Genomic DNA, 27,301 nt, shown 5'->3' on the forward strand with positions numbered 1-27,301 from the left:
GACACAAGGGCTATTTGAAGGGTTCTAACTGGCCAAATCTGGGATAATTAGAGCATCAGAGACAATGATCATAATTGTTTGTGACACAGAATCACTTGTTATCACTGCCAGTGACTCCTCTCTGAAAACTGGTAATTTAAGGAAAGACTTGAGCATGACCCTGCGTGCATTCCCAGCTGATGAAGGAAAGCTCTTCCTTAAAGAATGCCAGTCAGTAAATGTAAAAAGAATGTTAGAAAATTGCCATTTTGCAGGGGGAATTCCCTGATGGTTCAGTGGTTAAGACTCCTCGCTTCCACTGCAGGGGGCGTGGGTTCGATCCCTGGTCGGGAACTAAGAGTCCGCACGCCACATGGCGCAACCAAAAAAAAATAAAGAAAATCGCCATTTTGCAAATCTTGCCGAAATGATTGATTCCGGCAAGGATCATCATCATTGGATCCCCAAACCACCAGATACAAGGCTGTTGGTAAACGGGCTATCCATACACTGCTGGTCCATTAACTGCAACAGCAAAAACATACCTTACATTGGGAAGGTGTGGTGATCAAATTCTGCATCACAGATACTGAGTCAACCAGATATTGAGACTTTTGTTGTGATGCAATATGAAATACATCTGTGAGGTGTTCATGTCAAAAATCTGTAACCTGAATACAGCAAGCCTTTGGCCCTAACTGCAAATTTACAGAAACTACAGGAACAAGAAAAACAAACCACATGTAAACAATCAGGTACATCCTGAAAGTCAGACATTCTACAACTGATCTGCTCTATTTAAATAAAAAAAAAAAAAAGTCCTGGAAAAAAACCAAAGGTGGGAAGCTGTTCCAGGTAGATGGAACAGACAATCACTTGTAAGGCTTGCAATGAGACTGGATCAATAGGGAAAATGGAAACATGGGCTGAGCACTAGATATTAGAGAATTACTGTTCATTTTTTGATGTACATAATGTTATTGTGGTTGTTTTTATGAGATGCGTGCTTAGTGTTTAGAGGTGAAATGTCTGTAAGCTACTTTCCAATTGTTCAGTAAAAAATATGGCAAAATGTTAATTTTTAAATCTAGGTGGATATACAATTTGTTTTATTATTATTTAACTTTTCTGTATATTTGCACATTTTCATAATAAAAAGTTGGAAATAAGACTACCTGTTAAAAAAAAAACTTCAAAGCGTGGATCAGACAACTGTAAAAGTGGGAAAAACACAAAGATCTCGGATTCTCCACTATTATTATTATTGTTATTTTATAAGAGCATCAGTTGCCTCAGTGTTTCAGTGGAAGACCTTATAAATGCATTATTTACATAAAACACACAAAGGCAGGAAATACAAATAAATGCAAAGAAAGGTGCTATGGACTGTAACATTCCACACATTCATTCCAGGAGAAAACGTTGTGTAAGGTATGAAGTGCTATTATAAAAATTGCATCTTAAACACAATGGTTATTTTTTAACATGATAACTATGGCATAAGCATAATTTGAGTATTATGCAACCTGGAGAAAATCTGCACTTTGTGAAGGATGATTCCGTGACATCAAGGTTAACTATTAGGAGGATAAGGGGAAAGCAACTTCTTGAAGAAAACACTCAACAAGAAAGACTTGAAGATGCTGGTACCCCAGGTCCTTCGCCACTGCCCCCATCCCCCACCCCCGCCTCCGGCCAACCAGGTTTTTCCAACGTCCAAATGAAGCTGCATGGTCAACACATGCTTAAATTGGTATTTATGACACCAGAATTTATATCAGGTTTTCCTCACCTAGCTCAGGAAAACTTCCTGTGCAAAGATGTCCCATGATTTTTCAGGAATATCCCCATTGTTAAGATTTGGGGATTCTCATTCATTTTTAAGTAGTTCCTGTCACTAACAAATGACCAATATATCTTTGCACGTATGCACCAAAAAGTATTTAAAATTTTGCCAATTTCACTCTGTATCAGTTACTTCTACCTTATTACTCAAGTCTAACTTGACTATTTATTCATTAATTCAACCAACATAACTTGACCACCTACCATATGCAAGGCACTGAAGAAACAAACAAGAGCAAGAGGAAAGGTCAGCTCTCAGGACATGGTCTTAAATTCTGAGTGCAATGCTGTGGATAGTAAATACAATAGTATTTTCACCCGTTTCTATTTGCATTTCTACCAGTTTTCCTTTTATGCTGTTTGGGACCCCACAAACTCAATTATTATTGTTGAATGATTACTGTATCAATGATAGTTTCTGCATCAATGCTTTTTCCAATGAAACTTTTTTCCCTGTTATTTTAAGAGTAATCCCTATTGTACTTACACATTCAAGGAATACCGATTTCAATTATCCTTTTGAAATCAGTCATTTCAGTTTCAGTTTCTTCTTATAAACACGCTGAATTTTTTTTTTATTCAAGTAGTCACTCATTTTCTTAGGTAAACCAAGTCCAGCAACACTTCAGTTGTAACAGTTGCCTCTGTATTCTCTTTCCTCACCCTTACGTCTTCAATTTTTTTCCCCCAACCCACTTTCTGCACTGAACTCAAACCTATTTTCCACTACTTATTTTTTCCTCATACTATTTAAATAGCTGCTTTCATTACTTCCTTAAGATAATGGGGCTGCATCTGGCAACCCATTTTAGCAGGTTTCTTAGGTTCATTCCATGACGTACTGGTTAACATCATGTCCTTGACTTTATCTTTCATTACTTTAGAAAGCTTTCTATTGCCTAAATCAGCTGTGGTTTTCGGCATTTAAGCCCTGGAAGAATCCAGTTAGGAAGTTTGGGCCCTGAGCACAGCAGGCACTCAAGAAACGTGTTTCAAAGGAAGAAACAGACTTTCTACAGTAAGTCACAGGGGAACTTTAAGGTATGAATTTTGGAGTCAGGTGGAAAAAAAAAGAATTGTATTCTTATTTTTTTCCTTCTGGATGACAGGTGTCAAAAGCTAGTGAAACTAGGGCTAGTATGTCTTAAATATTAAGCCTGGGGGTTTAATATTTGCCTGTAAATTTGTACACATGTCTAAGGATTATAGACACATTAGTTTCTCCTAACAGATCATCTTTCATTAAGCTTCTCTTTCTTTAATGTTTCAGTATTTAAAGGAAAGCGTAATTAAACTGTGGTCACAAAGAAATCGTTAAGATACTTTCAACTTTTTTTTTTTTTTTTTGCAAACCTACTGGCTCCACATGGCAGTTATGGCATAATAGGAAAAGGGAAGTAAAAAGGGGGAAGGGGGGGCTTCCCTGGTGGTGCAGTGGTTGAGAGTCCGCCTGCCGATGCAGGGGACACGGGTTCGTGCCCCGGTCCAGGAGGATCCCACATGCCGCGGAGCGGCTGGGCCCGTGGGCCATGGCCGCTGAGCCTGCGCGTCTGGAGCCTGTGCTCCGCAACGGGAGAGGCCACAGCGGTGAGAGGCCCGCGTACTGCAAAAAAAAAAAGGCAGGGGGGAGGGACCTTTACATATTTAAGGCTTCAAAGCTGAGAAGAACTAAAGGCCTGAAAGCAGCTTTTTTTCTGTTACCCCAGGATTACTCTCTGGTGTGAAAGCTCTACTGGATGGAAGCTTTCTCAAGTTACATACGTAAGGCCTCCTTAAGAAGTACTTGAAACGTGGTAAGAGTTGATGAGTTACAGGATTTTGAGTACTCTTACTTTCCTAGGGTTTCTTTCTGGAATGAATTAAACTGGTATCAAATAAAGGTTTAGAAGTGAATGTTTTCTTCTTAAATTTCACAGTACATTTAAATAGGTTATATCCACATCACTAATTCTGATACTTCTGCTGAGTGACAATCTAACCCATATTGCACTTCTCTTGAATAATGTTTCTAACACAGAATACAAAATAGAATTTTAAATGGTTAAGTTTTAAAACCTAAATGAAGTCTCCCATATGCATTAATTACGATGTTTGGCACCTGTATGAACACGCTGATGCTGAATGAGGTTTGTACTCTGGGTGAAGGTTTTACCACATATACGGCATGCATAGGGCTTCTCTCCTGTGTGAATTCTCTGGTGCTGAATAAGGCATGTTCTCTGGCTAAAATCTTTGTCACATTCGTTACACTTATAGGGTCTTTCTCCAGTATGAGTTCTCTGATGCTGATTAAGTGATGACGAATAAATAAACGCTTTCCCACATTCATTGCATTTATAGGGTTTCTCTCCGGTATGGATCCTTTGATGCTGAGTAAGATTTGCACCCTGTCTATATGCTTTCCCACATATATTGCATTTAAAGGGTTTTTCTCCATTGTGAATCCTCTGGTGCTGAGTAAGGTGTACACTCTGGCTGAAGGCTTTCCCACACACACTGCACTTATAGGGTTTCTCTCCAGTATGTGTTCTGTGATGTTGGGTAAGGTTTGCACTCTGGCTGAAGGCTTTCCCACATATATTGCATATATAGGATTTCTCTCCAGTGTGAGTGGTCTGATGCTGAATAAGAGTGGAGGAGTGAGCGAAGGCTTTTCCACATTCGTTGCATTTATAACACTTCTCTCCAGAATGAATCCTCTGATGTCGGATAAGGTAAGTGCTTTGACTGAACACTTTCCAACACTCATTGCATTTATATGGTTTCTTTCCTGTGTGTATCTTTTGATGCTGAAGGAGGTGTGTGCTCTGGCTGAACGTTTTCCCACACTCGTTGCATATGTAAGGTTTTTCTCCGGTATGAACTCTCTGGTGATTAATCAGCGATGAACTGTGGCTGAAGGTTTTGCCACACTCCAAGCACTTGTACGGTTTCTCTCCCGTGTGTGTCCTCTGGTGGATGGTGAGGTGTGCACGCTGGCTGAAGTCTTTCCCGCAGTCGTCGCACTTGTAGGGTTTCTCTCCCGTGTGGATCCGCTGGTGGATGGTGAGGTGTGCGCGTTGGCTGAAGGCTTTCCCGCACTGGTGGCATTCGTAGGGCTTCTCTCCAGTGTGCATCCTCTGATGTGCAATGAGGGATGAGACATGTCTAAACTCTTTCCCACATTCTTCACATTCATAAGACTTCTCTTTGGCGTGGCTACTTTGGTGTTTGATGAGGGATGGGTACTTTCTGAACTTCTTCCCACACACATTACACTTATAAGGCTTCTCTCCAGGATATATTTTCCTGTGTACGATACCATAAGAGACGTGACTGAAGGTGGCCTTGCCTTCATCGTACACAGAAGTTTTATCATCTGATTGGGTATCAAACTGTATCATTAGGTTTGAGTGCTTTTCAAAACTACTTCTATATATATCATATTTATAGTCTTCTGCACAATCATCTTCTTCTGAAAGGACTGACTTCAAACTGAAATCTCTCTCGTTGGTGGGAATTCTCCTGAAGGTCTCTGTTGCTTGCCCCTCCAATCTGTCATCATAGTCATAGGGTTCTTCCAGCTTGATGGTCCTGGTTCCATCCTTTGTGAGTTTAGAAACATTTTCCACCGGAGTACACTCTTGGGCTTCTGTTTCCCATTCTGAAATTTAAAAAGTACATAAAAAGCTTCCTCTATTTGGAGAAAGGAAACTGCCAAAGCAGAAACAAAGTAATGAACATAAATAAAATGACTAAAAAGACTATGGCTCTGACAACCTCATAACATGGTCCTTAATGCTTGGGAAAGGAGAATAAAAGGGCAGAAAACAGGAGTAAATTGTTGAAGAAGGAGAGGCTCCTCCCTATTCAACACGGGCGTGGAGTTAATAGAATAGGTTAGATCAGGCGACAGAGCTAAGAACTGAAAATAGATGATAAACTGTGGGACAACCTGGGATGACTTTTATTACACACACATTTATAATCATATAAGCTGTAATTTACATAATGGGTCATAAAGCAGGCTGTCACCACCCCTCCTTCCAATCTAGCCTGCACACAGTACGTAAGTTTCTGGAGGCAGTTTCACGGTGTGTGTTCCATGTTTTAATACGTCTAGTAACTCTTACAGCCTGAAGCCATGGTTCTCAGGGGTACAATCCCCAGACCAGTGGCGTGAGCATCACTGTCACCTGAAATATGTCAAGTGAATGGGCCCCTCCCAGACATACTGAGTCAGAAAACAGGGGTGGGGCTGAGCCCTCTAGGAGGTTTGAATCACACTGAAGTTTCAGGATCAGCGGCTTAAAGGATAAAAGTTAAAGAAAGAAAAGTTAAAATACCTCCACTCAGTTTTGAGACCCCAAATAATCTAGCCTTTTCTACTGTACTCCCTCCTCTGTCACAACTCATATTCAGCTTAAAGTTCAAAGTTATCCACATAACTTAGAACTATGTCCTTATAATCCTCTAAAGGTGCCACTAATTCCAGACTCCAGGCTTCTCTTATGACACCTTCTCCACCTACTGAAAAAGATGCTTATGGCCCAGCTCATGTTTCTCTCCTCCTTCTTAGAATCCTAAAGTACAGATTAGGTTGAATCATATGAAACTGCCTTTTTTGTAGGTCAATCTGGCTGAATATCAGCAGTTTCATATGGTCCAACCTAATGAAATATTGGGCCCATGGCAGAACTTGGCTTTATATTATTATTTCACAGTTTTGTGTGTTTCTTGTATTTCCAACTCAGATGCAAACTCTGGAAATGGCTTATGCTTCTTTTACATTTCCTTCAGAAAATGGCCCAAGACTCTGGATATGAAAGCCACTGAATGGAACTGGTAAAATAAATGACAATACCTTGTTGTAAAAAGGTGAACTCAAATGAAAGCGTACACACACACACACAAACACACAAACACACACACCTGGACCCCCAAATCTGACTGCAAGCCATCAAATACACATTTGTTGATGCCTATTATGTTTCTATTATGATGGTTTAAAGCAAATTTAAGTTGCAATACCTTTCTCCTTTGAAATCAGATAACATATAACTTGCAAATATTAAGAATTATATATATGAAATATAATGAAATATAGAGTTTATAATATATCAAAAATGGTGCTGGATAGTCCAGAAACTTTCTAAAATGCAGATCAAAGTATAATAACTTTACAAATATATACATTCAATAGACTCATCCATCAGTAAAGAACTAGTTAGAATAGGAGATAATGGAATATTGGTAACTGATAAAAATAGGTACATCGATACGAAAAGGTGTGCAGGAAATATTAAGTGAAAAAGAGAGAGGGATAAAACGGTACACACAGAAAGATCCCATCTGTGTAAAAATGTGTGTTTCCAACCCCTCACCCAAAACCAGGGCCTTCTCCCCTGAGATCAGCACTCCCTGCAGGTCTGCGTACATAGCTAAGTGAGGGGAGGGAGACACATACTTCATTATGCTTCCTTGTGCTGCCTGAATTTACAAACTACATTTATTATCTTGATTCAAATACAAAAATTAGACACTAGAAAATGCTTAGGAGTAATGTTAAATGAAAAAAAGAGTACCATAACTAGCATGAAAACTCATTAGAACTAGATATATGTTACCAAAATGCTAACAAAGAGAGTTTAAGTTTCAAAAAATATCTTCTGATTTTCAAGAAATTGGTTATATTTCTTTTATTGTTATTGGGTACTAGAAGTGTTGCTATATTACTTTTTCTAGAGGAAAAAAATCTAAAAACTACTTTCTCAAACCAGGATTTATTACTCCCCCCTTAGAAAAAGGAAATGAGAATGTTAACGGACTGCATGGGTAGGTGTGTATATACACAAAAACAATGAGATAGTCCAGAAGCTGAGTTTAGTGCCTATGTAATCAGAATCAGTCTGTGACAGACTGTTCCATACACCTGAGAAGGAAGTACTAAAGTTATAATTAACAGGCTTAAAGTAACAAGTCTGAATGATGAGCAGGAAGAAATCACTACTATAAGCACACATTTTTAAGCCAGTCAGTTTACTGGTAATTCAGAAATTAAGATCATTAAGCAGGTTTTAAATATGTGTATATAACTAACTGGAAAGGACCAATTAGAAGTGTTAAATATCAAACAGTGGTGTAATATTTCTAGCAGAAGAGATCAGTGTTGCCCAGGTAATGAAGGAACACTTTTAGGGGAGATCTGGTTTGGGCTGAACCTGAAAGAATGGCTGGGTCCTGTATGATGTAAAGACCATAAAGTTCTGAGACAGGAATGGCCATCGAAAGCCAACACGACTGCTCGATTTGTGAATCATCAAAGTTTCCATTCCTTCAGGTATGACTGATGAGATGCCCTAACCAAAGGTTCAACTTATACGTCTCTGATCTGATAAGAAAGTGAAATCCTCAAAGCCAAAAATCAAGTGAGAGGAGGAAGACCAGAAGTCAGCGAAAGTTGAAGCTGGCTTCCTGAGACACTCCTCCATCCTGCTGACGACCTTCAGCTTCCCCTTGAGGGTGCAAGGGGCTTGGGGGCCAGAAGACAAAGCCTGCAGCCAACCTGGGGCAGCTGGCAGGAGTATGCACATTCTGTGCTACACCCTGTATAAGGACAGGCTAGAAAAACAAACAAAACCCAAACACCTCACCTCTACAGAAGAAAAAGAGGACCTTGCCTTTCTCAGTTTTGTGCTCTTTGGTGGGAGCCAAAATCTCTCCCCAAAATACATAATCATAAACTGCCCCTCTTGTGGGTTTACAGCCTTAATTCAACCTGAATCACCTACAAACCTCAAGTGGTCCCAGATGGGCAGCACCACCCAGAAGATGGTCCTGACTCCAGCAAAGGCCTAGCTCCATCTTGCCACGGGTTTTCTCAGTGTTGAGAGTGTGCTGAACTCACTCCCTAAAGAATTCACTGTATATTTTGGGTCATTCTGCCAACTAAAGCGAATAGGCCATAAATTATGAGAAGAACTAGCTTGTCAAGTAGTAGGACCCTCAAAATACCAGATGACCAGATAAAGTTAACTTTTTAAAAAAGTTAAGCAATTCACTCTAAAGTAGTGTAGTATATTGTCATTATTGTTTAATTTGTTGTTAATGCTAGATTCCAGCATCAATACTAGTAGACATACTAGAAGGCAGTGGCTTAAATTTAAAAAAAAAAAAAGGGAGTAGGAAAGCAAAATGCAAAAGAGTGCAGTGTACTTCTTTTGTATACAAAAGGAGAGATAAGGCTATATTCATGATTTATCTCTTCAAGGAGAAACACAGGAAGGATAAACTAGAGATAAGTGAGCCCTGTAACCTACAGGAAGTGGACGGGAACAGGGCAGAAGGGATGGGAGTGTACACCTTTCTATAGTTTTGACTTCTGAACTGCGTTAATGTTTTTACAGACTCAAAAATGTAAAATTAAATAAAAAAGAATCAAGAAAGAAGAAAATACTAAACTTGAATACAAATGTAATCAAGCAAGTTTAACTGTGTATCAAACTGTTAAGATAACCAGAAAGGAAGCATTCAAGTAACTCTGAACCCAGTATCCTCTATATCTTTAGTGGAATATAGTCTAAGGACAGGAAGGAATTTTGAACGTCACCTGAGCAGTCTGTTATCTGAGAGATGATGATATACTTCTGAAACCATTTTTGTGTGATTATATGACAGAGCAAATGAGCAGGTACGCTGATGTTGGGAACCAGGTGACTCATTCTGTGGGAAAGGAAGTAGAAAGCAGGTGTGGGGTCCGAGACAGACCGCAGTGCTGGTGCTAGATTTGAATTCAAGTCGCCAGTACGAACTCAGGATTCAACCCCCCCCACACACTCTTCACAGCTCTATCTACTGAACAGATCTAGAAGCAATGGTACCCACAGTAGTGAGCGCACTCACTGCCCAGATCCTGGCCTCTCATCACTAACCCCCACTAAGATGAATCACTGTTCCTTAGAGAAATTCCAGGTCTGAGGTAGGCGTGAAGTGAGCCCACAGACCACTCTCTGCCAGAAAGCAAGGAAATGCTCAAAGACTAATGGGGACGTCTCAAAAGGACTTGATCTGAAAGGCTCCCATCGCCGAAATTTGGGACAACTGAGCATCAAAAACAAATACCCCCCCCCAACTGGAATTAATGGACTAACAATACATTGAATTTAAAAAAATTCCACTAGTTCATAGTGACATATACACATAAAAACGGGGTGGGAGGGATAGGTATTCTTTACAGATTAATCATTTACAAGAGATGGTGGAATTAGAAAATCACCATTGGGCTTCCCTGGTGGCACAGTGGTTGAGAGTCCGCCTGACGATGCAGGGGACACGGGGTCGTGCCCCAGTCCGGGAGGATCCCACATGCCGTGGAGCGGCTGGGCCCGTGAGCCATGGCCGCTGAGCCTGTGCATCCGGAGCCTGTGCTCCACAACAGGAGAGGCCACAACAGTGAGAGGCCCACGTACCGAAGAAAAAAAAAAAAAAAAAAAAGAAAATCACCATTTTGCAACCAGCAATGTAATAAAGCAAGGATCCACAGCGGATCCACAGAACCTTAACTGGAAGGTCATCAAGGAATAGAACAGTCACGTGACCTCTAGGTGTCGAGCCACAGGTGACGACAAAGATGCAGGAACTGGGTGAATGCGGCAAACAGGTGGGGACTTCTGTCTGCATAGATCTGGCTTTATATATTTTTACAATTTTTGATCTTGCAAACATGTTATCTTTTTCAATAATTAGAACATAAAAAAGAAAGGAATGAGGAGAGTGGAGGCAGGGCGCTACAGGGTTTTGTCAATAAACAGAATAAAAGAAACTCAAAGAGAAGTTGAGAAGGTTTGAAATTTAAGATTTTAGGGGACATTCATGCATGCTTTAAAATAGAGGGAGGGAACACACAGAAAACCCCAGACAAAACTCTAAGGGAGGGAACCCAGGGGTCATGGAGAAGCACAAAATAAGAGGGGGGTTGGGGGTTGGTTGGCAGCATGTAAAAATGACACCTGGAAAATCTCTTCCGAAGACGGCCTCTGTAAGGAAGCAACGCCAAGCAGCCCAGTGTTCTCAACAGGCTGGGATGTCTTTGTGCAAAGTGACTTGGCCACATGTGAAAACACATCTCACCATACTTAGGATAGTACAGGCTCTTAAGCACAAAGAATCTCATCGGCTGGTGGTTCTCTCACCTGGACTAGGGCCTTCTAAAATTTCTTTTATCACCATCCATGGTTCTTCCAATATGGGAATCACGGTTGGTCTGTACACTGTAAGTCCTGTTTAGGAGGAACAGAGTGAGTTTTACCTTGGAGATAAACAGTTGTTCAAGTTTTACTACCTGACTTCTTACCCATGAGGACAGATCTCTACAGGAAAAGAATGGTTCACGGACATGACCTCATGAATGAGGTCACTGTCCTTTTCGGAGCTGGGACAAAAATTTCCTGCATGCTGGAGGATGCAGGCCTAGAGATCACGGGGAAGGAGGCATTGGGCAGGGCACGGCATGGGGTGGTGGCCCTGGGAGGCTGTGCGTCGTACCTTCTGATGACCTTTCACTTAGAAGCCTTTCATTTGGGAAAAGGAAGTAGAACTTTGCCATTTCAGTGCCTGAACGGACAAGCACGCTCACCTCTAGGCCCGACCATTTTTAACAGCTGAGGGGAGAAAGACTTGGGTGTGTATGCAGAGAGGAGGGCCGGGCGCAGACGACACTCACCAAGAGAAACCATGTTCCAGTAGTTCTGCAGTGTCACCGTCTTGTATAGTTCCTTCTGCACAGGACGCATGAGCTCCCAGTCCTCCCGGGTGATGTCCACGGCCACATCTGTGAATGTCATGGATTCCTGAAACATCAAACGTGACTTAACTTGGTTCAGGAACTAGTAGGAAGGGGACAGCGACAGCACAGGTGTGTGTGTGGTGGGGGAAACCAGAGTCTTGAGCGCTGGTAGGACCCTAAAAATTACCTAGTCAATACCTTTACCCAATGTACGGATAAGCAGACCTGAATGGCCTGAGGGGAAGTCTGAAAACAAAGTAGAATACATCAGTTTCAGTGCATGCGTTGGTGGTTCCATCTTAAAGAATAAAAGGATTTAAACATAGATGACACAGAGAGAATGGTTTGACTTTCAAGCATTGCCTTACAAATAAATTAAATGTGTTACAGTTTGACATTTTAAGATATTTTCTGTGCTCTATGATGGAATGCAGAGCCCCTCCTTCTTCCCTCCTATCTCTCTCTCTCTCTCTCTCTATCTCTCTATCTATTTTTGGCTGCACTGGGTCTTAGTTGTGGCACGCAGATCTTTCGTTGCAGTGCGTGGGCTCTTCGTTGTGGCGTGTGGGCTTCTCTCTAGTTGTGGCACACAGACTCAGTAGTTGCGACATGTGGACTCTCTAGTTGTGGTGTTCGGGCTCCAGAGCGCGTGGGCTCTGTAGTTGCAGTATGTGGGCTTAGCTGCCCCACGGCACGTGGGATCTTAGTTCCCCAACCAGGGATGGAAACCGCGTCCCCTGCATTGGAAGGCAGATTCTTATCCACTGGACCACCAGGGAAGTCCCCCTTCTTCCTTTCTAAAATAAAACTGGTACCAATAACCACACTGAACTACTGCACCTGTAGATACATTTCACAGTCTGGTAAAGTTAGCATCCCTCTGCTCTTCCTTCGTTTAAAAAAAAAAAAATTCTTGCTTACTCTCACGTTTTTCAAATGAACTCTGTAAGTTTCTTTAAAAAATTGTATTGGAATTTTTCAAATCACATGTAAGTATATAATTTAGGGAGAGCTGGCAGTTTTACAGTATTCAAGGCTTCTTTCATGTCTACAGAATAACACAGAACTGCAAAGCTTATACTATGCTTAGTCGTAGTTATTTTAAATGTGGGGGTAATACTGTGAATGGAACCTTTTATTTCATTTTAGCATCTGATTTTTATGTATATTTAAGAAAGTGATTCATTTTTGTATGCCATTTTCTGTCGTGGTCACTTTACTCAAATTCTCTATTATTGTTTCTAACAGTTTTTCCCTTGATTTTCTTAGGTTTTTTGGGTAAACATTCATATTATCTACAAATAATAATTTACTCTGGTTACCAATTTCAGACCATGTATATTTTACAGTGTATTTTACAGTAAACCTTTCTCTTAAGATGGCCTGAGCTGCTCTTCCTTAAAATAACACAGACTCGTAATAAACAGTAACATCATACAATACATGGCCTTTAATTACTTGTTAACAAAGTAAAATAATAACTATTGTCTAATCTTCCTGTGACCTTCTTGATCACTTACTGTAATACAGGTTAACAGGTCTCATAATATTTAATTGTCACAATCTAAGAGGAATATTCATTAGAGCTTAGTAACTCAGGCTATGAGTGGTTAAGTGTCTTGCCCCAAATCACAGGTTCAGTGGCAGAACCAGGAAGCAAATCTAGATCCATGTGGCTGTGGAGGTGAATCCCTTAACCTCTATGCACTACCGCTGCTTTAAAGTAAAAAAGTGAAGAAAGGGATATCACGGGAAGCAATGGATCCCATTTCCTATACAAGGCATTCACCTACCTTAACAGTCCACGGTGACTTAAGGAGAAAACCTGAGGCTTAGGTCCTTCATAGGACTTCTGGGGTCACAGAAGGTAGAGGGCCAGGTTAGAAAATGTCCTCACACACTAGGAAGGCATTTTAAAATCCCAGAAGAAACTGACACTCACTTTGGTCACGAAGTCATTGAGCCACCCTGCCTGGAAAGCTTGTCTTCCTTTGGGGTCTTCCTCTGGGGTCTCCTGGGAAAGGGTGGAGCTCTGAGGAGCAGCTAGTGAAGAGAAAGAGACCGTGGTGGAGATCAGCCCTGTTTGAATAGCCTAGGAAACTCTTCACCAATAGAAGCCTACATTTTATTAAAGCGAGGAATCAGAAGGAAACCAAAAACAGCGCCCCTGCTTCACAGAACCAAAGGAAAGGGGCAATGACTTATCCTGAAACTTATCCTGTTTTTGAGCAGGCTTCAAAAACAAAGTCTGCTCTGGGATGCTTCAGAATATGTACCAAATTCACAGTTTTCTACTAAACCCTTGCGTGATAGAAATTTTGTGAGCTGTCTTTTTACTTAGTAAAGAAATATTCTCTGGACACTTTTCTACATATTTGGAAGTATGTTACCATAAAACCCAATTCACAAAGCAAATGATTTATTGGCAGAATGGTTCAAACCTCTGCAGGGAAACTTCCTGAGGGCGCACATGGGGGTAATTTGGTTGTGTCTGGCCACTGTTTATGATACGTCCTCTGGGTTTACAGAACGTGTGTTGGCTTCCGAGCAGTTGGAAGAGGAATGCCAAGTAGGATGGGGCTCAGTGAAGCCTGTTCTCACTCACTCCCTGACCTCCGTTTTCCTAATCACCTCAAAGGGCTGCTCTCTGACGTGATGGCTATCTTCTCAGACCACTCAGGACTCCTCCTCTCTCTGCCCTTACAAGTCTTACCTTCTTCCTCTAGAATCTGAGTCAAATCCTCCACCAGAGTCACCACTTCCTCGCTGCTCTTCGGGTACTGGGACTTCACCCAAGTCCTAATCTCCCCAGGCAGGATGCTCAGGAATTGCTCCAGGACCAGCAGCTCCAGGATTTGTTCCTTTGAGTGAATCTCGGGTCTCAGCCACTTAAGGCAGAGCTCTCGGAGCTGATTCAATGCCTTTCGAGGACCAGCCAGGTCTGGGTATGGAAAATTCCTAAAATTCTGCCGACAGGTCTCAGTGTCACGCAGGAGTCTTGAGGCGAGGGTTTCCTTCTCAGCACTGCGGGGTCCACTCGGAGCCTTGTCCGGCTTCCACATTAGAAGGACTTGGGCACGTGACGAACTGGTCGTCCTCTTGCTCGGGGAGAACATGGCTACACACAGGAGAGTCAACCTGGCAACAGCCTTTATTTCTCCAGGAGTGAGCCGAATGCTTGAAGTCGCATGCTAGAACTACAAAGGCATTTACCAAGGGCTGCTGCGGCCAGGGGCAGGACAGAGGCAAGGGAGAGTTAGAAGTCTTCCTTACAAACTCTGAGCCCAGAACTTGTAGGGATGGCTAAGAGACCCTGAAACACAAGAACAGACACCAGGTCAAGAATTCCTGGTGGTCTCTGCCATACGCACAAACAGTAATAGGCAGGCAACCCACAGTGTACAAATAAACACAGAGAGTCTACCGTGCTCTACCTCCCTGATATCCTTAGGCTTGTAAAATAGATGCAACCTGCCCTGGGCACGGGTTGGGACTGCCATAAAAGGGTGGTGATAGAAGCAAAGCAAAAAGACAGATCAAACTTCTAACTTGTTGAAACAAACATTTTTTACAGAAAAAAAAAGCTTCAGTATTATAGTCACTGATGTTACAGAAGCTGTAATGAGTGAAGTGCCTCTAAAAAACAGCAAATCTGTTATTTAGAAAAAAATGGGAGGAGAACTTCTCCTTAAAGAACTCAAGGTTCCCAAGGGAACGGTCAGGGAAAAAGGGCGAGCCGTTTACCCGCTCTGCACATCAATGCCAGACTGTTCCAGCCCTTCACTACCAGAGGGCTGGGCACGGGAAAGAAGCAGACTGGTGTAACCTGAAGCCCGTGAAGAGCTTCTACAGGACACAATTCCTAAGGAATACATTTGAAACCAGGATTCCCGCAGAAAACCTCACTGCAGGCCTGACCTGGAGGAGAACCGACACCACCTGTCCACGGGCTCCAGCTCTGAGCCCCCCTCAACCCGTCGTGTCCCCCAAAGCCGGCTGCGCACCAGGCCTACAGGGCAGAGGCACTCCTCGCCTCCCCACCCCGCGAGGTCACCCTAACTCCGCAGTCTGAGGCTCGCGGGCCGCTGCGCGGGGGCTGCCCCGCAGCCCCTGCCCCGCAGCCCCGACCCCGCAGGCCGCCCGCATCCTGACCTGTGGCCGGACCGGGGACGCGCAGCCGAGCGGCCCGAAAAGCCCCGGGCAACAATGGCGCCGGGCGCGGCGCCTGCGTGGCGGGCTCGGTCCCGCGCTGCGGAAGGGCCTCGGCCCCGCCGCGTCCGTCCCGTAGAGAACGGCGCCTCTGCTGGAGCCGCCTCTGCAGCCGGTCCTGGGAAGCCCGGCCCGGAACCCACCGCGCCCCGGCTCCGCCGTGACCTCGCCTCGGCGCCACCGCGCATGTGCGCAGGAAGGACGCCGCGCACCCTCGGAGCCAATCGGAAGCCGCGCCCGGCCCTCCCCGCCCGAGCTGCGGACCATGGACCCGTCTCCATGGCAACCTCCTCCGCCCGTTGCTGGGACTTGCTTGTTAGCCGCAGAGGTTCTGAGTGAACTTTAAAGCTTCCCTGGGCAGAGTCAGGTCTGGTAGACGACTGGGAGGGAGGTCGGGGAGCTACAGCACCTGGGGGAAGGGAATGTGGATTGGGCGGGGGCCGGTTGGAGCCCCGCGCTAATCAACCAGAGAAAACCTGGTGGCAGAGTTCACGGAGGAAGGATGGACAGGGAAGATGTGGGTCTTAAGGCAGAAAGACCCGAAGTGCTTGGTTTGGGCTTTACTGCTCATAGCCATTCACTCTTTTTTTTTTTTTCTTTTTGCGGTATGCGGGCCTCTCACTGTTGTGGCCTCTCCCGTTGCGGAGCACAGGCTCCGGATGCGCAGGCCCAGCGGCCATGGCTCACGGGCCCAGCCGCTCCGCGGCATATGGGATCCTCCCAGACCGGGGCACGAACCCGTATCCCCTGCATCGGCAGGCGGACTCTCAACCACTGCGCCACCAGGGAGGCCCAGCCATTCACTCTTAAAGGCTCCGAGTCCCTCCGCAGGAATCTGATTCTGAGACTCTCAGATCGGAAAAAAGAACAACATCCAGCGTCATGTTGTTTATGAAAGACTCACAGCCTACATAAAATGCTTGAAAATAAAAGGATAGAAAAACATTCAGGGGGTCCCATTATCTAATGCTGTGTTGGCAAACCAACATTAGATAATGTTGGCAAAACTCTTTAATGGAGTTAAAGAACAAGCATTTTATTATGCTCCTGGATTCTGTGGGTCAGGAATCTGGAAGGGGAACAGTGGGTGTGGCTTTTCTCTGCTCCACTGTGTCTGGAACCTCAGTTGAGATGATTTGATGGCAGGGAGGGTCCACTTCCAAGATGTCTTCTTTTTTTTTTTTTTTTTTTTTTCTTTTTGCGGTATGCGGGCCTCTCACTGTTGTGGCCTCTCCCGTTGCGGAGCACAGGCTCCGGATGCGCAGGCCCAGCGGCCATGGCTCACGGGCCCAGCCGCTCCGCGGCATATGGGATCCTCCCAGACCGGGGCACGAACCCGTATCCCCTGCATCGGCAGGCGGACTCTCAACCACTGCGCCACCAGGGAGGCCCCAAGATGTCTTCTTTACTCACATGCCTCCTCTTCTGGCTGAGATGGCTCAAAGATAAGCTCAGCTTGGATATGACCAGAGTGCCTATATGTGGCCTTTTCGGCATGCAGGCCTCAGCCGGCAGCTGAGATGGCGGCTCTGGGCTTCAAGAGCAGGTGTTCTAGTGAACAAGAGAGAAGTTCCAAAGCTGACTATGACATAACCTCAGAAGTCACAAAGCATCACTTCCATTCTACTCTTGGTCAAAGCAGTCACAAGTCTGTGCAGAATCAAGTGGAGTCTGATGTAGACCCCATCTCATGATGGGTGGAGTGTCAGAGAGTCTTAATATTACCACACCAGGCAAATTTGAACAACAAGAAATTTGGGTAGTTTGGTGATCTTTGATGTGTCAACTTGGCAAGGCTAAGTCTCCCACTGTTTAATCAAACCCTAACCTAGGTGGTGTTGTAAACGTATTTTGTAGGTGTGGCTAAAGCCCATAAACTCAGATGAATTAAGTAAAGGAGATTATCTGAAATAAGTTGGGTGGGTCTGAATGAATCAGTTGAAAGGCCTTCAAAGCAGAATTGAGGCTTCCTAGATGAAGAAGAAACTCTGGACAAAGCTTCTAGCCTGCCCTTCCTGACAGACTGCCCTACAGATTTTGAACTTGCCTAGTCAGCCACCACAATCAAGTAAGCCAATTCCTTGCAAAAAAAAACAAAAACAAAAAAAACCCTCCTAGTATGTATGACCTACTGGTTCTGCTTCTCTGGCTGAGCCCTGACTGATGCAAGTCATAAGCCTAATGTCTGACAAAATAGAATCTTAAAAAATCATTAGGAAAAGATAAGCATGACATCTACTTATAAAAGTTATAAAACTTGACAGAAGATATATCCATCATAAATATATATCTCTAAAAATAATGCCTCAAAAGATACCAAGCAATAACTGATATAACTGCAGAGAGAAATCAACAACTGAACCTGGAAACTTTAGTACACTCGATAGGGCACATTGTGATGGGCTGCCAGAGTCCCCCTTCAGGACTGGGGCACCCATTCCTCCAGCTGCCAGTGTGGGAATACCTCCCTGGGAATTGTCCTGGCTGAAGGGAGCTGCCTCTCTCAGGTCCCACGTCCTCCCCAGGGGCAGTCCACTTCCAGTGGTGCTCGCTGCAGGGGTTCAAAGACCTTGCCCCCTTGCCTCAACTTGCAATCTCTCTAAAGGGCCATCCTAGTTTGAGTTCCCTATAGAATCAAATGAGGCCTCTGCTGCAATTGTACAGCAGTTCAACTTTTTCCTCCGCCCACTCTTCCCTCCAGGTATCACTTTTTAATAGGTATTTTTCTAGAGAACACTATCCAATAACACCTCTGCACGCAATTTCCATCTCAGATCTGCTTCCATGGAATCTTACACTATGACAAGTGGTACCAGCTGTGGTCCTAGGAAGGCAGACTCTAAGATGCGATTTGGGTGAGAGATCACTTGTCAGCTTGCTGGCAATGAGGACCCTATCACTTGTGATTGATGGACTACTGATAGCACATGTCAGGCTGTAGTGGCACAATCATTAAAACTGTCCCTGGTGTTGAACCAGGATGGGATATTGATGGAGGGAACCGCTGGTGGGTGCTGCACCTTAGATCTTCAGGAGTTTGGGGGAGGTAGCAATTTTCCAGACTGTGGAATTGAGTGGCCATTACTGGGAGCCATTGACAAGGACAGGCGGAGGGTGGTTAATCACCAAGTAAAGGGAAAGTGTGAAAATCAGAGGGCTTCTTGAAGCCTGATGGCAAAAATGTAAGAGTAGCATAACTTCAGATAAGTTCAATTCTCAATCCCAGAAAGTTTGCTATGTCAAGGTCAAGATCTTGTTTGGAAAGGAGGAAACCCTGAGACTTGGGATGGGGACATTCAGGTTGATGTGGGCAAACACCTTTAAACACCAGTCCCTCTGGGCCTGCAAATGTGACCCACGCCTCCCAGTCCTGTTTGAAGATGATGCAGACAAGGCCTCTACTTTGTGATAAAACCGGTGCCCCTTTCACAGTCTACTCTTTCCTTCCCTCCAGATAACTAGACCAATAACTAGGGTCAAGTCACTACAAAACCCGACCAGGGAAACGCCGGGTTTGATAAGGGAGGAAGATTCAGTTGTTGTGGGCCTGGCCAATCTGTGTCTGTAGGAACCAGGAGAGTACGGGTCTGGATCCCGAGAATGCTGGACCACGGAGCGTAGAACATATAGCTGAGTGCTGGAGAGTTTATTGGAAAGGAGCACACTTCCGTGATAAGTGTTTACATGCTCTGCTGAGGTTGCCAGGAGGTGGTGCTAACACACTGCAAGAAGGGCTTTTGGCGGCTTGGAGAAATAGATGGCTCTTTGCTGAGCAGAGATGCCATAATTGCTAGGCTCAGAGAAGTGGGCAATCCAGAGCAGGCAGAGGATGTAGGGCTGGAAAATGTACAAGCTCTGCTTCTTTGGAAGGCCGGGAAGACCCTCCGTTGAGATACAGAATGTGCTGGTGGGAGGGGTCACCGGCATCACTGAGAAGCTCTGTGGGGGCCAACGGTAGGGGTTCTTTGCAGAACTCGGCTCACTGAACCTCAGAGACAAGTCGTCCTCAATGAGAAGTAAGGCCAGAGTGGAAGGGGGGTGGGAGAGTGGAGGGAGTGCTTTACCTTCTGAGAGCGATGAGGACAATTAATAGAATAAGCCGTCTCGACAGGGTGGTGGCTCAGTGTATACAATCCAGTGGGATAAAGGCTTGGATGATCCGGAGGTTGAGGTTAACCTTTACCTTTACTGACCGAGACAAAGGAAAAGCACAATATAATCAAACTAGAATGGAAAGTGGGGACATTGCTGAGGACCTTACATAAATGTAAAGTATTATAATAGAGTGCTATGAACAATGTATGCCCACAAATTTAGGTAATTTAGATGAAACTGAAAATTCAATTCCAGTGATTCGGCGGGCGGCAGGCCTCTGTGCGCTGCCCACCTCTGGCCACAAGAGGGCGCGCGAATCCGCCCTTTCCGACCCTCCTGGAGCGCATGCGTGTTCCGGCCGCGGATAGGGTGTCTGGTCCACCAAGAGGAAAAAGCTTATAATGCGCTTCCGGGCTTCTTATGCAGAAGCTTTCGTTTTCTAGAAATACCCTGTGTATTTCGTTCTTTACTTTCTCATGGTACCAGGACCTATTTTACAACAATACCGCTCACTGAGGCCTTTGAATGTCGTACTCCTAACGTGAGGGAGTATTTTATAAAATTCAGAGAAAGAAACGCAGACAGGGGTGAAGGAACGGACAGAATCTTGGTCCCTTCGAGCCCAATATGAGCTGGAAGTGGGAGGGGAAACAAGCGCTCCCCTGGACTTGCTTTTATAAATTTTTTAATGTTTCGCTTTTCCTGTAACGTTAAACTACTTGAAAACATTGAAAAATTGGAAAGTAGGGGTGTTAAAACATCATGTTTAGTTTATTACCAAAGGAAAACTTATTATATGTCTACTCTTCTGGCTTTACTGGAAGCAAGCTCATCAATAACATTTAAAAAATATGCTTCTTACCTTATCTCGTTTCACTTGAGATAATTGACATGTTTGGCAATTTCTCACGACCCAGTGACAGTCTTAAATAATTGTTCATTAATTTCAGTTTTCTCTCTTGAAGGACCCCATCGTGACTGCAGTGGGCTGTTTATCCCCAAAGACTAATTAAGAAACTTTTCTTCATTATTCTGGGTAGACAGCCCACTTCGTAAAATATCTGTGTTAGATTTTTCAAATTAAGGAAAAAGAACCTTTCAAACAGTTTACTGCAAGCCGGGAGGCACACTTACTCAAGTCCCTTCATAAAGAGTAACCCTGAGCTGTGCGCTCGGCAGTCCCCACAGATCTGTCTCTTGCCTCAACAGTGTTTGGATGGAACAGACACAGGGACGCCCCTTGCTCCAGCTTCCGACCACCCCCCAACATTTTTTCCAGTCGCAATCTTCAGAATCAGCCACTCAAGCTATCCTTGGCCACTGGGACCAGCCAACACCATTTTTTGAGCTTAACTCCTTATTACCAAATCAACCATGAGCTCCCAGATTTGTCAGAATTATTCCATTGAGATAGAAGCCACTGTCAACCGCCTGGTCAACCTGCATCTGCAGGCCTCCTACACCTACCTCTCTCTGGGCTTCTATTTCAACCGCAATGAGGTGCCTCTGGAGGGCATAGGCCACTTTTTCCGCGAATTGGCCAAGGAGAAGTGCGAGGGCACAGAGCGTGTCTTGAAAATGCAAAACCAGTGCGGCTGCCTTGCCCTCTTCCAGGACGTGCAGAAGCCATCTCGAGATGAGTGGGGTAAAACCCAGGATGCTATGGAAGCCACCATTCTCACAGAGAACCCAAACCAGGCCCTTTTGGATCTACATGCCCTGGGTCCCACCCGCACAGATCTCCACCTCTGTGACTTCCTGGAGAGCCACTTCCTAGATGAGCAGGTGAAACTCATCAAGAAGGTGGGCGACCACCTGACTAACCTCCACAGGCTGGCTGGTCCCCAGGCTGGGCTAAGCCAGTATCTCTTCCAAAGGCTCAGCCTCAAGCAGCACTAGGAATCTCTGGAGCCCAGCGGCCTTTGAGGAGCTCCTCTCTCTGCAGCCACTGGGCAGCTTGTTAACCACCCTGGAGCCCTCTCCCAAGCCTTGGACCAAAGGGAAACAGTAAAGCTTTTTGCAGCAAAAAAAAAAAAAAAAAAAGAGTAACCCTGAGCCCAGCAGGTCGTGTGTGGGGCTGTTTTCACTGTTAGGACAGGGGGCACACTCCACAGCTCCCAGGGGACAGGCCCGAAGAGCCAGTCTGGTCACCACTGTGAGACAATTTTCTCTGTAGTAAATCCTTGGGCTTGTTTCCAGCATAACAATGATGCTCATTGGACCAGAGAGCAATTTTTGTGGATTTTTCCCAGAAAAGAAAGTGGTGCTTTTCACAAAGCCTCCCAGCCTCTTGAAGGGTGGGGAGGTGTCTTTCTGGATGTAGTTTGTTAATCCAGCATTTCTATTGTAGCCTTGTCATCTAAAAACTTATTTCCAGTTCTCCTGAATATAGACAGAATGACTTTAATAAAAATTACAAAACAAAGCCCTTTACTAGATACTAAACAAGTTAGCCTTAAAAATATCAAACACCCTGAAAAAAAATGTCAAAATTCCATATCTGTGTTTCAGGTGGGCAGTCTCCCTGTTAGTCTCAACTATCTCTTCCTGCAACATGGTTCTGAGCTGTGGAAGAAAAATATATCTGTCCTGGTTGACTCCGCATAAAAAGAAAGACAAAATCTTATCCAGCTGCCACGATGTTTCTTCTCAAGTGTAGTGATCACAAGAAGACAACACATCAAAGAATATATGATCAGAGATTCCGAGGACCATTGTCTGCATTTGGGAGTGAAGAATTCTGCAAAGCAGATTGAATGTTACCTGGTGTCAGAATGAGCATTTCTTGTCTGTCTTCGCCTATGAGCTCCTACTGCTTTCATCAGCTAAATCACAATATTGAATACAATTCTAGATATTCTGCCCATGTTCCCATTACCCTAACAACTAAACCCTAAGATAAGACTCTCATAAACCAAGGAAAATGAAACAAAACGGGGACGGAGTTACTACTGTATGTTAATTTTATTTAAATTTTACGATTATTCAGAGCTATCATATTGCTGAGTAATGATGGCCAAGCATGTAACTAAAATTGCTGTTTAAAAATTTGCTAAATGATTTGTCAATTATACCTCAGTGAAGCAAGGGGGAAAAACAACAACAAAATTAAATTTAAAAACGTTGTTAAATGTACCATCAATGTATTCTATGTTAGGGTGTAAAAAATCATATATTTCAAATAACCATCTGGAAATGGATGAAGATCAAGGTGTTTTTCCACAAAGGACTTGCCCCCTTGTATAACCCTATGCATCCTGAACATGGTCCCCATGGATGAGGTGAAGACTTGAATTAGCTTTCAGCCCGTTTAAGGCTAGTGTCAGCCTCCCTTACTTAGGACTCCTGAAGTGCCCCTTCCCATCCCAGCTGGTCTGCTGGATAAAGAAGGCTGCAGGCTGCATGGGTCTGGCTACGCCCATCAGCGGTCAGCAGATACTCTATCTTACCAAACATCTTGGGATGCTCCCACAGTCCTGAGGTCTGCGAAGCACCGCTGTCTACACCAGGCGGAGCATCCGACTGGAGAGCCACTAGCAGTGGTTGGAGCTGGGCAAGGCCCCCGCGAAACGCCAGGGCTGCCAGGACAGGACCCTTGCCCAGGTTCCTGAGGGCCAGGTGGAGGCTCCCTGGGATGCCCTCTCAAACCCCTTTCCCTTGAACATGACCTGGTCTACCTCTCTTACCTGGTTCCACACTGATCCCTTACACTGCCTAAGGAGGTGGGAGGTCCTGGGCTGTGGAGCTGGTGAGTCCAGTGGAGCCTGGGTAGTGGCCCCAGAGCCCACCTGGCTGCTCCTTCTGGGTTCCCATCGGCCCTTCTTTTCTGAACTGGCCGCTGCCCCTCCTTCGTGCTCCCCCAACGTCACTGCCATCAGATTCTGCCAAGTTTCCAGGGCAACCTTGCCATCTACTCCCTCAAGGATGCCCTTCATTAGGGATGCCTGCGTGCGTCTCCCTGCCTGGGCTTGGGGACAAGGGGTGTGAATGTCCACTCAGCTGGGTGTTACCCAGACTAGATGTGGAGGTGTCTTTACTGCATGAATGTACATGCGAGGAATTTAGGGATTTTCTTCAGGCCTGTGGAAACGGTTGTGTCCCTAGAAAGTGGGAGGAGCTTCCGTGGGGCCAGCTCCCCATTCACAACTCACAGGAAAGGACTGAGACGGTGGTGAAGACGTCCAAGGTGCGTGCCTTCCTACCTGTTCTGGGGAATTGGACTGGGATTTCCTCCCGTTCTCACCTGCGAGTCTCTGCCAAGCCACCGGCCCTCTCCAGGCCTCCTTAGGGAAGACTGGACCACCTGCGGAGATGCTGACGGTTCAAAGGCCTGGTGGTCCATGGTCGGAAGCTCTGAGGCAGTGGATTATTGAGCCCGCGTGGCCGGGTCTGGAGGGCGGGTCGCGGGGACAAGGAGGCTGCTGCAGGCTGAGGCTCTGAGGCACGAGACAGATGGGCTCCAGGCTAGATATTTACAACTGGCCTCCTGTTCACACCTCCTGGGATGAGAAGAAGATGGGCTCCAGCAGGACATTCATTACCAGCCCCCTGTTTACATTTCCTGAAGCAAGAGACAAACGGACTTCAGAACTACATATTTATGACCAGACTCCTGTCTATATTTCGAGATCTGCACCTCGATATAAAAACCAGCAACAGAAATAGGGTAAATAACCAGACAATGGACATTTTTATGGCAGGGACAGAGTGGGACTAAACCCTGTTAAAAGATCAAGAGGTCATACATTTGCCATCCTTGGGGCAAGGGAGACATTGCACATGGGCAGAAAGGCTCCTTGGGGGTCAAAAAGGAAGGGGCACCACTCCATAATAGGTGATGCTAAGGCCGTCCCATATGTCTCTGGGCTGTAATCCATCTTGGAAAAAAGTTGCACACGCATGTTGGGGAGGGTCCTAGGGCAGGGCAGGTGTGGAAAAAGAAACCAGATAATTGGCCAGAGGTAAAGAGACCTGGAAGATCTGCCCTTTACTGTGCTCCTCCTCATTGGGGGGACGCCCACACCCTTTCTCTCCGGGTGTGCATCTCTGCCTTGCTTCTGTCTTAACTAAACAAACTGTTTCTCTGTGTGCTCTCCCACTTGTTGTTGTGCTATGTCTCTAATAATAAACTTTGTACCTGTTTTTACAGTTTTGCCTCCGTGAGAAATGCGTTTTTCACTGGGGGCAAGAGCCAGGAGGTGTGGTGGCTAGGATTCCTGGTTTTCATCCAGGCTCCCCAGGTTCAGTTCCTGGGCAGGGAAGTAAGATCTCCCTTCACGCCACCACTCACTGTTGCGTCTCCGAGATCATCTCCACTTCGTTCAAGGGCGAAGAGAACCGAGGTGCTTCAGCACCGAGGTCTGGACAGCGCCCTCTGTCCTGGCAGGAGACGCCCTAAGAGAACGTGTCCACATCCCCTTGACCAGAGCTTGAGTCTGGAGGCAGGGGGAGGGAGCCGGCCCTGGCGTGCTGACCGCACAGGGACAGATGGGAGACAGTTGGAGGCGGTGGACAAGTTAGGACCCTGGGAGAGCCATCCCAGAGCAGTGTGGCTGGCCAGACCCCTGGGCAACCCCAATCCTGTGCAGATGAGAGGGCTGTCCCCACGCCCACCCCCATCCTTCCCTTCCATTGCTTAAGTGCAACAAATGTTAAAATGGGGGTTTCTGCTAAGAACCTAAGACAGCAGATATCAGATACCTGAAGTGAGCTGTGAGGCAGGCCACGAGGCAGAATTGGAAAAAAAAAAAAAAGTAGTGGCTGAGAAACTGTTAGGGGATTGTTAAACCCCTCACCTATACTGAAGTATCAAAGGGCTCCTAGAAGGGGTTGAAGAGGATTTCTAAACTTTTGGAAACAGCTTCACGGAGGAAAGATGGTGGGGAGGTTGCTTGTCCCATAGTTCAAACCCAGTGAGAGGTTTTAACAGGCTACCTGGACAGCTTGATATGTGTCCCCCTGGGGTTTGGGGACTCAGTGGCCTGATGTACATCTTTGCTTAAGAAACCTAAGGGGCAAGAGCTGGCCAGACTAGCTGTTCATGGTGAGTTGGAAGAGGTGTCTGCACACTTTTTAAAGCACAAACTTGGGGACAAAAGATGCATGAATTCTTCCCATGGTCTAGACATGATTCATGTGCATGGGGTGGGGGGTTGAGGGGAGTTCCTCTTAGCTGCTATCCACAGGGCTGCCTGGAGGGCTGACCACATCTCCTAGAAGAGAGTCCTAAATGTTGCCCCAATAGAGAGCAACCAGCTGAAATAGTATTTTCACCAGGGCCAAGTGAAATTCAGAAGGATCCTCAGCACTGAGGGAGTCTCTCAAAATTCCACCAAAGTCCCAGAGAGTAGGATGCCTGCCGACGACACTACTGACCTACTGATGTGGAGACGTTCCCTGCACCCTTGTTTATCCTTCCTCCCCTGCTCTGACTCAGAAGGAGTCAGAGACACCCGTTAGCAAGCCATGGATGGGAACCAGAAGTGCAGGACCAGGAGGGAAGGGACCCCAATTTTAATTCATGTTCAGAGACTTGACTATTACATAGGATGCTTGTCATATTCACAGCCTGGGGGAGTGTTTCTTATCACAAAGTGACCAGAAAAGTCATTGAATTGCCCCTCACTCTCTTCACCCCCTTTTGCTCCCTCATCCATGAGAAGGAGAACTAGAAACTGAATATCTTTGCTAAACTGGCATCCACTGCCCCTGTGCCTTCAAGGCAGTCCAGTGGGGTAGAGTGTGCTACCATCTGAATATCAGGGATCATGGCATCGTGGGAAGTGGGTGATGTTCATGTGACTGGCTAGAGCTTCGGGGTGGGGAGTTAACTACTATTTTTTTTCTTTTTTCTTTGTTAAATAAAATCTCCCCCCCCCTCCTCTCCCTCTGTTCCCTGTTTTTTTGCCACACCATGAGGCATTCTGGATCTTAGTTCCGCGACCAGGGATCAAAACTGTGTCCCCTGCAGTGGAAGCGTGGAGTCTTAACCACTGGACCACAAGGGAAGTCCCTAACTACTATTTTTTTTTTCTTGGCCATGATCTGTTTTCCTTTCCTTTTTTTCCTTTTTTATTAAATGGATCAAAATTAAATAATTCAAGCCCTGCCTTCAACATGAAAAATTTTTAGTATTGTTTAGCAAAAACAATAAAACCCAAATTGTTTTAACCATCAAAACAAAAACAAAAACAAAAGAGAGAAACTGAATATCTTTTTAAGGGATGATAGGAAACAAAGTCATTGTATGATCTCAGCTCACCGTGTACATGTTCAGAACACCCTCTGAAACAAACAGCAGGTCCCATTTGCTTCCAATCCAAATTCCTTGGAGACCATGCAGTTGGCTCAGCCTCTGCAGGAGAGCATGTCTCGGGCCAGGGGCAGTGTCCCAGGGCCTATCTGGCTTGA

The 27,301-nt window shown here is 45.2% G+C and overlaps 2 protein-coding genes across 3 annotated transcripts; one reads left to right on the top strand and one right to left on the bottom strand.

Moving 5' to 3' along the window:
- Positions 1–1,221: 1,221 nt before the first annotated feature.
- Positions 1,222–15,956, bottom strand: ZNF287 (zinc finger protein 287). 2 transcript variants are annotated; one of them, XM_082602826.1, is made up of 6 exons: positions 15,740–15,956; positions 14,301–14,900; positions 13,530–13,630; positions 11,525–11,651; positions 10,995–11,081; positions 1,222–5,467 (listed from the first exon to the last, which is right to left on the bottom strand). In XM_082602826.1, the coding sequence occupies exons 2-6, from the start codon at positions 14,701–14,703 to the stop codon at positions 3,903–3,905; spliced, it is 2,283 nt and encodes a 760-aa protein (XP_082458952.1). In that variant the 5' UTR covers positions 14,704–14,900; positions 15,740–15,956; the 3' UTR covers positions 1,222–3,902. The 2 variants fall into 2 exon arrangements, with proteins under 2 accessions (XP_082458952.1, XP_082458953.1); XM_082602827.1 differs by lacking the exon at positions 15,740–15,956 and having other exon boundaries at positions 14,301–15,610.
- A 5,309-nt stretch (positions 15,957–21,265) lies between these two features.
- Positions 21,266–21,790, top strand: LOC309793858 (ferritin light chain-like; the record flags this gene model as incomplete). Its single annotated transcript, XM_082604635.1, has 1 exon — positions 21,266–21,790. One exon carries the CDS (start codon positions 21,266–21,268, stop codon positions 21,788–21,790), a length of 525 nt encoding a protein of 174 aa, XP_082460761.1.
- Positions 21,791–27,301: the final 5,511 nt, after the last annotated feature.

This window comes from Mesoplodon mirus (assembly GCF_964341445.2).
Source record: "Mesoplodon mirus genome assembly, chromosome: 18".
NCBI classification, from domain to species: domain Eukaryota; kingdom Metazoa; phylum Chordata; class Mammalia; order Artiodactyla; family Ziphiidae; genus Mesoplodon; species Mesoplodon mirus.